Source organism: Chrysochloris asiatica, unplaced genomic scaffold, assembly GCF_000296735.1.
Source record: "Chrysochloris asiatica unplaced genomic scaffold, ChrAsi1.0 scaffold00004, whole genome shotgun sequence".
Taxonomy (NCBI): Eukaryota; Metazoa; Chordata; class Mammalia; order Afrosoricida; family Chrysochloridae; genus Chrysochloris; species Chrysochloris asiatica.
Window position 1 is genome coordinate 47,042,905 of NW_006408522.1, and position 12,378 is coordinate 47,055,282.

Below are 12,378 nucleotides of genomic sequence, written 5' to 3' on the forward strand. Positions count from 1 at the left end.
TTTGAACCACTGACCTTCTGGTTACTAGCCTGATGCTTAACTATGCTATCAAGACCCCTTAACAATAATTGTTGTTGTTGTTAAGTGCCACTGAGTCAATTTTGATCAATAGTGACCCTGTATAGGGTTTCTAAGGAGCAGCTGGTGAGCTTGAACCACAGACCTTGCAGTCTGACAATAATAGCAATCATTAAAATATAAATATTCAAAGTAGCTCAAGAACATAATGAAATATTACTTCTTGTTGTTGTTAGGTGCTGTCTGTTGAGTTGGCTCTCACACATACTGACCCCATGAACAACAGAACAAACACTGCCCAATTCTGAGCAAACCTCTAATTTCTCCTCATTAATAGCTTTCTACTTTGGCTACCCTGGGAAAAACAAAACCCCTGTGGGTGATGATTCCCCAGGCCAAGTGATCTCACGCTGACAATCCCAGATCTGCAGCATCACTTGGTCACTACCATCTGGTACCATAATTTGTTGTTGCTCTTACTGTTTTATACAGTTCCTTGTGTGTTTCTAATGATTTTGAATAGGATTGAGTTGATTTTTAGAGACCATATCTGAATCTTTAATGATGTTGTTCTCTTAGTTCCCTTGGCAAAAGAGGTAGGTGAGAGGAATAAAAATAAAATTTCTAGTGAGAAAATCAGTGAGCCAAGCTTTCAATGTTCTAGGAATAACAAATTTAAGTTTTTCTTAAGTCAGTGTGATGGCAACCTTCTTTGTGGCAAGTTCTGTTGGCACTAGAGAAGGAAAATGGAACAGGAAGCAGGCGTTGTGAAGGAGAGCCACTGTGCAGGGGTACTTAGGAATATGGATGGAGAATGTGAACATCTTAGCCCTCAAGAATGAACCGTAGAAGAATAATTATCTTATCTTATGACTGATCATCTGCTTTTCCAAGTTTTCCAAGGTGGTTAGTCTCCTTCTGTTGGTCTCATGTGCCCTCCTGTCTTGTCTGTGCTTTGTGGTCAGCCTGACCATCTGACTGGTCTATCCAAAGCTTAGAAACCTGTTCCTCCTTTGTGTCCTTCTTTACCTGCAATCCATTTTTCAACTCCCATCATTATCTGGGTTAACGTTCTTTTTTATTGTTTTCTGGTTATCAAGTGTTGCTGTCCAGTGTCAAAACAGAGTGACTTGTAGGTTTTCTGAAACCTTCATTATTCAACCTCACATGGGAACATTTTCATTAATTTATTTATTGACAGTTCATTATCCCATTCATTTATTAGTGAATGCATTTGACACTTAAGATGTGTGCCTACAATATACTATGTCAAAACTACATATTTACAAAGCAGAATATTTATATAAATGATCTCAAGTTTCTTATAGTCTTCTAATTTACTCTATGATCCCATTTATTCACTGTCAAAGATTTTCTCTACTCTTTCCAGTTGTTCTCCCTTAACTTCCTTCTTTCTTGACACATTCTTCTCTGGGTCTCCACTGGTTATCCTCCTACCTTTGTGATTGTTCTACCTAATTTGTTGACCCCTCTACCTCTTTTCAGGGACACCTGGTGGTGCAGTGAGTTAAGTTTTGGGCTTCTAACCACACTGTATAATCAGCACTGGGCTACTAACAATATGACTGGTTGTTCAAACCCACCAGCCACTCCTATACACCGGCTCAATGGGTCAGAACTACCTCGATGTCACTTAACAACAACAACAGCAAAGATAAGGTTGTGGTCTGAACCCACCAGCTAATCTGTGGGGGAAAGGTGAGGCTGTTTGCTTCTGTAAAGATTTATAGTCTCAGAAATCCTATGGAGCATTTGTACTCTGTCCTATAGGCTTACTGGGAATTGGAATGGACTCAATGGCAGTGGGTTTGGTTTTTGCATGACCTCTTTCACGCTATAAATGCGCACATCCATAGGTGTGCTTGCTTTGATTGTATTTATCACACAATACCTGAAGTGTATTTCCAAGGTTGATCTTGTTTATTTCCTTGTTGGTCTCCTTATATTTTCCCTCAGGACCCTATTCACTCACATATTCAGCTATTACTTTTATGAAGATTGCTATTAAATTAGATCTTGAATATCCTTGTCCATATTCCATATGATAATCTCAACAGTATTTAATACTCTATTTACTGAAAGTAAATACCATCATCTTTTTTTTCCTTCAGCAGTGAAAATTCCATGCCTTGATTTCTAAAAATGATTCTACCATTGTACTATTTATTCATGCTCAATTTTGGTGTAATCTGTGACTGTCCTCTCTTTCATTCTTATTCCAATTTTAATCAGTCACCAATTACTTAATTTTTTTTTTTTTTCTATTCAACATTTCTGTTCTCTGCATCTACATTCTTACAGATAACACTGTGTGGTTCTAGTGCATCTGTCTAAACTTCCCAGATAGACTTTACTTCAGCATTCTTTTCAGGTAATTCCCTCCTTTCGTTGTGTTTGTCCTCTAGTTGACACATTACACTTGGTAGTTGAACATCTTCCTTTATTAGTGTCCTCATCATCAATTATTTACACCTACTTCTTCATTGGATCCCTAAACTTAACAATTTTTACATATATTAGTTCCTAATGTCTGGCACAAGCTAATCTTGACTACCTTCCTTTGATCCACAAAAACAATTTCTTGGCTAGACAACTTGCACGCTTCACAACTAATCTTATGCACATTGAACTTATCTATATATATATTTCTCACCTGCTTGTATATTGGGTCCAAACAAATTATTTGGAGCCTATGTTTGTATGTTGAAATATTACCCATAGCCTGAAGCTGTATTAAAATGCCACAGCATTTACACTGCCTTGTCTCATCACTATACTTAGTTTCTTTTTATTTATGTACTTGTAATTGTACTTGTTTCTATTTTATTGATTGCACAACACCTGATGTATATTTATGTACATACTGAATAAGAATTGATTTTGTACAACACTTGTCTTTTTCGACACTTGACACATAGTAAGCCACTCTACTTTAAATTAACAAATTGAATAAATGAGAAGGTGAGAATGGGATTAGACATAGTTTTCTCTAAGACTTTGGTCTTGAGTGACCATCTAGATGATGTAGAGCCTAATAAGCCTTCTTCTTGCATCCTAGGACATTTGCTGTCTTATCCACTCAAACAGAATTGGTTTTTGGTAAATATACTTTAGTTATTGCATGCACATATTGGCGTGAAAGTTTTGACTGAACCTGGATCTCATTTCAGTACCTCAAAATTGTGAAGAACTCCAAATTTGAGGAATTATCTTTATTTTAAGTCACTCATATAGATAATTTTCAGTATACAAGGGCACGTCAAAAAGTATTGCTACAAAATTATAAAATGCTTTATTAGACAAAAACATTAAAATGTGAAACTTGCTTTTCCATCTAGATCTATATACTTCTGAAGGCAGTGTTTCCATTTCTCTAATCATTTCCTAAAGAATTCAAGGTAAAGAGTTCAGTTCAGAAGGTATGGCAACTACTTTTTGCTATTCTAAAGGGGTAACCTTGATAGAGTTTCAGGATGTCATGGTGCCTTATTATGAAGAAGTCTTAAGAAACTAGAAAACTGCATTGGTGAGAAAAAGTTGGGAAGGTTGCTTTGAGGAATTTTTTTCCACCATGAAAATACACCTACTGATTTGGTAGCAAGGACTGTCCTAAGAGACTTTTATTGGGAAACATTAGCTCATCCACCTTTACAGCCCTTCAGACTCTTCAGAATTCATTTTGTTCCCAAAGCTCAAGGGACACTTAAAAGTGACACAATTTGAGTCCTTCAAAGAAACCTAAACTGCCATTTAGATGTTCTATACCTTGAAGAGCTCACAATTCTTTGGGGGAAAGGGTCGGAGAAATGGTAACACGGCCTTTAGAAGTGTATAAAGCTAAATGAAGGATATGCCAAGAAACAATAGCTTTACATTTTGAGATATTTTGTTTAATAAAGGTTTTTATTATTTTGTAGCAATACTTTTTGATGTAATCTCAAATAATGCATATCATTTTTTTGTATAATAAGTTATGCTTGATACTGAATTAGTTTTGTATGCATACATTATAGTATTTACTTCTCACAAGACCCTGTAAGGGAGGCCTTATCATCTCCATTTTAGAAATAACAGAACTCAAGCTCAGAGAAGTCAAATAATGCTGTCATGCTCACATAACAAATGAGTGGTACAGACTGGATTCCAAAAAACGTCTTGCTGATTTCAAAGTCCAAGCGGTTTACTAATGTACTATAATGCATTGAAAGGCAGTCTGTAAATTTCTGTTGTGTTTTTAGAATTGAAGAAGAAGGAATAAAAACTTGGAAGTGGTTTCTGAACTTTTGAATGCAAGCATAAAGTCATGTGTTAAGTTCACTCTGAAGAAGAGCCACAGACATCTGGAAATCATTGCATTGTGACCTCGTACAGAAGCAGCTGACTGGACAAAGAATCCTCCCGGGATGGTAGAATACACAGAAAACATACTCTGTGGAAAATTTCATGTGCCTGTAGCTTGATGTTCTATACAAGTCTTTCTCCAGTTTAATATAAGCTAGGCTCCTCAAATCATAGTAACAATTATAATTCTTTTTAAGTGAATTGCATGTAGTGTATATTACTGTGCAATGTAAAGGTGATATTTCCACTTGTTATGTGTGATCTTCATAAAAACTTTGTGAGCCTCACAGGACAGGTAATAGGACCATATGCCTTTTCTCTCCTTCCTTAAATGCAGCCCAATGTTAGAGTCAAGAGCAGCCCAGTTTATTAAAGGTGAGATATTGATTTTATTTATGTTCTCTTTAATTTACCTATACTTTCTGAAACAAAAGCTACCATATTTCATTCTACCCAAAACTTGTTCAGTTCTTACTTTTTTCAAGGCCCTGATGTTTTGTTTTCTTTGTTCATTGTGCATACCTTTCTTAATTCCCCCTTTCCCCTATCTTTCTAATATTTTAAAGCCTAGTTTTTACCCCCTGTCCTTCTCCCCTCAATTTGTCTTTCATGTTGTTCCATATAATTCAGGGTACGGAATCTAATCTTCAGCAAGAAATATGTTGTGCAGCCTGAGGTATCTTGTCACTGGAAGGCCATTAATCATGACTAATTTAAGTATTAAGTAAGAATTTCCTTTATGCATATTGAGCCAAATGGAAAAGATAATAGGGAGAGAGGAGGACCTAGATACTATGAAGATTTTAACTGAAGACCTGGCATTGCCACAGACTGGTATTGACATAATCTCTCAATGACAAACTCTCTAGTGACTTTCTAAGGGTATCTGGATATAATTTGGGCTCTCTATATAAGAGGAGTCCTGGTTTGGTGCCATAAGATAAGCACTGGACCTCAATGTCAGTTTGTATCACAAGGTTGGTGGTTCAACTTCACCAGCCACTCCTTGAGTACCCTATACAGGGTCACTATGAGTTGGAACTGACTCGAGGGCATTTAAAAACAACAACAACACATAAGAAGGAGTACTAGTATGGTGCTGTAGAATAAGCACTAGACTGTTACCTGCAAGGGCGGCAGCTCAAACCCACCAGCTATTCCTAGGAAGCCCTATAGAGCATCGCTATGAGTCAAAATCGACTTTCTAGCACTCAACAACAGCAACAAAACAACATACACATGAATAATGAGAGTTAATAGTAAAAGACCTTTTATAGTCCCAAGCATTTCCCATATACTGCATACCTCTCCTTTCTTCTGATTCAGTTTTCGCTAATTTCTACAAGGCAAGTTCAACGTACTGGCATAGCTTTCCCTACGTGCTTGCATTGGCACATATCTTCTGCCTTTGAACTTGTTTTTAGAGTTGTTTTTGTTGTTAAGTGCCATTGAGTCAGTTCCGACTCATAGCGACCCTGGATAGGGTTTCCGAGGAGCAACTGGTGAGCTTGAACTGCCAGAGTTACCACCTCTAAATACCCAGCAATTACTTGTGTTGTATATCACCTTGTGTGGCACAGGACTTGCAAGGTCGGTTGGAACTTCAAGGTTGGGAGTTCAAGCTCACCAGCCGCTCCTTGGAAACCCTATATGGGGTCTCTGTGAGTCGGAACCGGGTCCATGGTACATAACCACCACCACCATCCTGAGTCAGAGCTGATTCGAGGGCACTTAACAACAATTGCACTAGCTATGTGTACAATTCATGTTTTTTCAACTATTTTCTTGGTGTTTTGAATTCAAGAAGTTAGAGAAAGAACAGATCAGTAGGAAGAAGATTTTTCTGCAAAAACTATAAGTGATCATTTGGATTTTAGTTAATCTCTAGAAATAAAAACTTTATAAATACTGAAGGATAGGCTTATTAGAAACATAACTGAGTTTCTTACAATTGTAGAATCGCTTACATTCAGAAAAAAATATGAAGAATGAATATATAAATTGTTAGCAATCACTTTTCCAAATATAATTTATGATTGTACTAGTAAAATAACTTTAAATATTGTTAAGTGCCATTGAGTCAGTTCCAAGTCATTGTGACTTTGTATAGGGTTTCTGAGTTGCAGCAGCTGGGTTTGAACTGCTGGCCTTTTGGTTCACAATCCAGCGCTGACCCTACAGTGCCACATTAGATATATATTTTAATATTTAATTATTATTGTATTGCTATGTAATTTAGTATTCATAATGAACATTGTATTAATGTCTATGGTTAGTTTTTTGGTTTGTTTTTAATGCGCAAAATCACAATTTGAGGGTTTTAAAAAATTTTTTTCTTTTTCTTTTTTCTTTAAGATTTGTACTCTAGAATAGGAATCAAGAGACCTAGGTTTTGGTCTCCAATCCTGCCAACTGTGTGAATCTAGGAAACTTAGTGGCCAAAATGGTTTTCATAAGATTCTGTAAGAATTTTCATCTTATCACACCAGGAACATGTATTACTTCTTGGATTTTTTCTAATCATGACTGAATTTCCCTGGCTTGCTCCCCAGTGCCTCCAGCATCTACTCATGTGCGCTCATCCATCAGTCCTCTCCCATGCTGACCTTCATGTGTCCTTGAGCAACACGTGGCTGTTCTAAGGTCCCTCCTCCAGGTGTTAAAGGGGCACCTTGAGACTATGGATTATTGGATTATAATTGTTGAGAATACACGAGAATAGAGAGACTGATGTTATAGGTGGTAACCCAGAGTTGGGGTCAGGACACAGTGAAAGGCTCTGTGAGTTTTGTGACCTAGGATAAATCAGGTCTTCAGTCAGATGAAGTGAAGTGTGAGAAGATCTGGAGTTGTGGCTACAAACAGGAAGGAAGTCAGTATACCTGTACTACTGTACGTCAACAACTCTGGAAATCACAAAACTTTATTAATGTTTATAGGGAATACTCTGCTGTAGGAAAAGACTGAGATGGGTATCTGGACACAGAGAATCATAATCCTGTTTCCTTTCATGCCCCACTTCACATATAAACATAATGCTTATTAAAGGACTAAACTCTCAGTGTCACCTTTTATATTTTACAGTTTAAAAATTAGGAAACTCATTTGCCCTGATAAAATTCTTCTCATGAATACTTCATATTCTTCTCATTTTTTAATCATGAAATTATAAATTTCCTTAAAGAGAAAGTATTTGAATGGATTTCAGTCAAAGTAGGTAATGTCATATATCAGAACAGGTTATAATCGAGGAAAGCACTGAGTACTTTAAACGATAGAAGATGCCAATGAACATACAGATGATACCAAGAGGAAGTTGAGACACTGGTGAATTACAGCAATATCTTAATGTCTGAAAACTGTGCCAAATACTGGTCTCAATACCGTTATGTATACAGACAGACAGAAGCTGTTTGCAGAGATACTTAACATTCCTTGTGGTCACTAAGACATGTGGCTTAACAGAAGCTCTTATAAAATCCCCCCAATACACATTTATTAGCTTGGAGAAAGCCTTACCATATCAGAAGATATAGGCTCCTACGAAAGTCTTACTGGATGTTGAGGCCAATTTAGGGTTTTGCAATTATAATATAAAATTGTGTAGAAATTGGAAGCTCTCAGAATAACAATGACCATGATAAAATGTGATGGAAAATAGTAGAGGTTCTATATTTTTATGAAATCCCATATACTTCTCCTGTTCTAGTGCAATTGTTGTTGTTATTGTTGCTGTTAAGTGCGGTGAGTCAGTTTGACTCATAGTGAGGAGCAGCTGGTGGGTTTGAACTGCCGACCTTGTGGTTAGTAGTCTAAGGTTATCCTACAGCTCCACAGCAGGGCTCCAGAATACCTTCGAGGGTTCTCTAGTTTCACATATCCTAGAGTCCTAGTGTGGTGCTGTAAGGTAATGCACTGGACTGCAAGGTCAATTTGAACCACAAAGTTGGCAGTTCAAACCCACCAGCTGCTCCTTGGAAACCCTAAACAGGGTCACTATGAGTCAGAACCGACTCAATGACACTTAACAACAAGAAGTTTCTTTACATCAGTCTCAATCTACAGCCCATCTAATTCAAACGTACTAATTTTCAGACAACTTTCATGTCAAGTGGCAATTAATCAGTTAATTATGTTTCCCCTTTGCCCTTATTTTTTTTGTCAGAGAGATGGGAGTACAAAGTGGGAAGAGAATTATAAGAATATTAAAAGCCAGATGGATTGGGTTGGAAAGGAGGACTAGTAAACACCAGAGGTGCTATTAGTGCTGTGAGTCAGAACAGATTCCTGGTACTTAACAACAACAACCATCAGAGGTGATAAGAGTAATGAATATTCATGAGTCTTTTGTTTTTGCTTAATCTTCTGGTGATAATGTAGGATAAGCACTTGTCCACAAGGTTGGTTTGAACCACAAGGTCGGCAGTTCAAACTCATCTGCTGCTCCTTGGAAACCCTATACAGGGTCACTGTGAGTCAGAACTTACTCAACCGCACTTAACAACTGATAATTGAGTAGTTAAGTACTTGGCTGCTAACTGAAATGTTGAAAGTGTGAAAGCACGGGCCACTCTGCAGGAAAAAGATGTTGCAGTGTATTTTTGTAAAGATTGACCACAGTGGAAACGCCGTGGGACAGTTTTAGTCTGTTCTGTAAGGTTGCTATGAGTGATATTGAATGAATGATAATAGGAATCTTCTGTTTCCAGGGTGGTTTGTGCTTGTACTAACCAAACATTTAGTGGTTTGAACCCACTCAGTGGAGTTGTGAAAGAATGGCCTAGCCATCTTCTTCCATAAAGGTTACATCCAAGAGTATCCTATGGAGCATTTCTAGACTGTAAAACATGTAGTTGACAAGTGTTGGAATCAATTTGATGGCAGTGTTGTTTTTTCTGTTGACTCTTCTGTTAATTTGAGGCCAGAATACTTGAGAAGAGAATTGATATTTGTGATTATATTGGATTTTCATGTTTCTGTTTATTTGAGGAACTGAATAACCATGTACTTTTGATTCATAATGAGGAAATGGAAACACAAATGATTCTAAGACATATTATCAACATAATCATGATTTTCTCCTCATTTTCTTAGTTCTCACAGTTTCAGTGGCAGCTGGATCAATGGATGGAGGGAATCACTCAGTGGTGTCTGAGTTTGTGTTTTTGGGACTCATTAATTCATGGGAGATCCAGCTTCTCCTCCTGGTCTTCTCCTCTGTGCTTTATGTGGCAAGCATGACTGGAAACATCCTCATTGTGTTTTCTGTGACCATTGATCCTCATTTACATTCCCCCATGTACTTCCTACTGGCCAGTCTCTCTTTCATTGATTTGGGAGCCTGCTCTGTCACATCACCCAAGATGATATATGACCTTTTCAGAAAACACAAAGTTATCTCCTTTGGAGGTTGCATCACACAGATCTTCTTCATCCATGTCATTGGTGGTGTGGAGATGGTGCTGCTCATAGCTATGGCTTTTGACAGATATGTGGCCATATGTAAGCCTCTCCACTATCCGATCATTATGAGTTCAAGAATGTGCATGATTTTTCTTGCTGCTGCTTGGGCCCTTGGCGTCAGCCACTCACTGTTTCAACTGGCATTTATCGTTAATTTACCCTTCTGTGGTCCTAATGTATTGGACAGCTTTTACTGTGACCTACCCAGACTCCTCCGACTAGCCTGCAAAGATACCTACAGACTGCAGTTCATGGTCACTGTGAACAGTGGATTTATCTGTGTTGGTTCTTTCTTCATACTTGTCATCTCCTATATCTTCATTTTGTTTACTGTTTGGAAACATTCTTCTGGTGGTTCATCCAAGGCCCTCTCCACTTTGTCAGCTCACATCACTGTTGTTCTTTTGTTCTTTGGTCCAACCATGTTTGTCTATACTTGGCCACACCCCAGCTCTCAGATGGATAAATATCTTGCTCTCTTTGATGCAGTTCTCACTCCTTTTCTAAATCCAGTCATCTATACATTTAGAAATAAAGAGATGAAGACAGCAATGAAAAGAGTATTCAAACAGTTAGTCACTTACAGGAAGGTCTCATAAATTATGTGCTAAGATCTCACTGATTATGACATAGTCTAATATTTCTGTCTTTGATGTTTTGAACTCAAGAGCTTTGAGATACTATTGATTTGGGTGTTATCAGCTCTATAATGCAATTAAGTGATGAATGTGCTCATTCTTTGTGAAGAGCAAGTCATCTAAACAGTATATCTCAATATTTATGTAAGTAGTTTTTAATTGCTTTAAGAAATGTTTTTAATTTTCAGTGAACAGTTTTTGTATCTTTTTTTTTATATTCATCCCTATGTATTTCATATGTTGGATGGTATTTTAAATGGAGTTGTTTTTTGTTTCAATTTGCATTTAGTCATTGTTAGTTTATATGAATATTCAAGGGAGCTTAAAAAATTCATAAAATGTTCCATTATGTTTTAATTCCATTTTCCATGACCTCATAACTGATTTTTGCTTTATGACATTGTATGTGGCAAATTTGCAAAACTAATTTATTAGTTCTAGTTTAAAAAATAGATTATATAAGGTTTTTTCATAGATGATCATATTATCTGCAAAAAAGCACATTTTTATTTCTTAAATTCTAGCATGGATTGATTTCATTCATTTTTACTATCATATTAGACTTGTTAGATCCTCTTCCAAGTGTTGAATAGAAGCGTTAGAATGAGCATACTTGATTTGCTCCTGATTATGGAAAAAGCATTCAGTTTTTGTCATTATGTATGCTACTAGCCATAGTTTTTTTCAAGGATAGCTTTATCAGTAAGAGGAAGGTTTTTTTCCATTCAGAGTTTGCTGAATTTAATTTTTTTGAAAATTAAGAATGGATGCTGGATTTTGTATAAAGTTTTGTTGTTGTTGTTAAGTGCCATCGAGTTGTTTCCGATGTGTCTAAATTAAACATGACAAAGTCTTGCTGTCCTTGTTTTTATAGAATATTATTCTTTCCCTATTTCCTCAAAAATGGGTTTAGTCAGGAAAAAAAAATCTGTATTTTTTTTCTAGAATAATGTGTGGTCATTTTTAATACACCAAAGTACAACATGCTATTTCTTTCCCAATATTCTGTGTAGTACATTTCTCATTATGCACTACACTTTTGTCTTGGCTCAGATGACTAGAGAATGAAATGAATAATAATACAGGTTTAAGTCTGACAGAAGACCTAAAGTTTATACAATGGTAACTCAGAGTTCAATTATCCCTCCTGTTCTCCAATGCAGCCATACAGAGCTTGCCATTGTTTAAACACTCCAGGCATGATCTCATCTCAGGGATTTTGCACTCACTAATTCTGGTGCTTGTAAAACTGTTATATATACAAGGATGATTCCTTTATTGGCTTCCAGTTTTTGCTCAAATTTCATATTATCTGTGAGTCCTTTCTTGGCCGACTATTTAAAATAATTCTGTTGCCTCTCTCCATATCATCCTCCTGTTACCCTTACTGCCTTATTTTTCTTATTGTATGTATCACCATCTAACATACCATATCATCTAGTTATTTATTTATAAATTAACTCATTTGCTGTTTAATTTCTATCTTCTTTCACTAAAAGCAAGATACTTAAGGGCAGGAATTTTAACTGCTTTATTCACTCCTACATCTTCACTGCTGAGTGTGTGGTTGGCATGGTAAACATCACAGTAAATATTTTTTGAAACATTGACTCTATTTAAAGTCTACTCCATGTCTATAGACTATAACCAATTAGACCAGTTGTTACACATTTGTGGGTATATTGCTTCAAGAGAGTGAGACTGAATAAATAAGAATTTAGTAGTCAACTCTATTAAAATTGGAGAAATGTATCAGATCATATACATAGTAGATGTGGCAATGTAGAATAAGCACTAGATCCGAAAGTTGGTTTAGACCAAAAAGTTGGCAATAGAAATTTGGGCGGTAGTATGGAGATTTTCCTGAAACCTGGAATTTCTGGGGGGAAAGATCTCC

The 12,378-nt window shown here is 36.6% G+C and overlaps 1 protein-coding gene across 1 annotated transcript; it reads left to right on the top strand.

Annotated features, from left to right (window-relative positions):
• Positions 1–9,492: 9,492 nt before the first annotated feature.
• On the top strand, positions 9,493–10,468 carry LOC102814622 (olfactory receptor 4F21-like). The gene has a single exon (XM_006831827.1). It carries the CDS (start codon positions 9,504–9,506, stop codon positions 10,440–10,442), a length of 939 nt encoding a protein of 312 aa, XP_006831890.1. The 5' UTR covers positions 9,493–9,503; the 3' UTR covers positions 10,443–10,468.
• Positions 10,469–12,378: the final 1,910 nt, after the last annotated feature.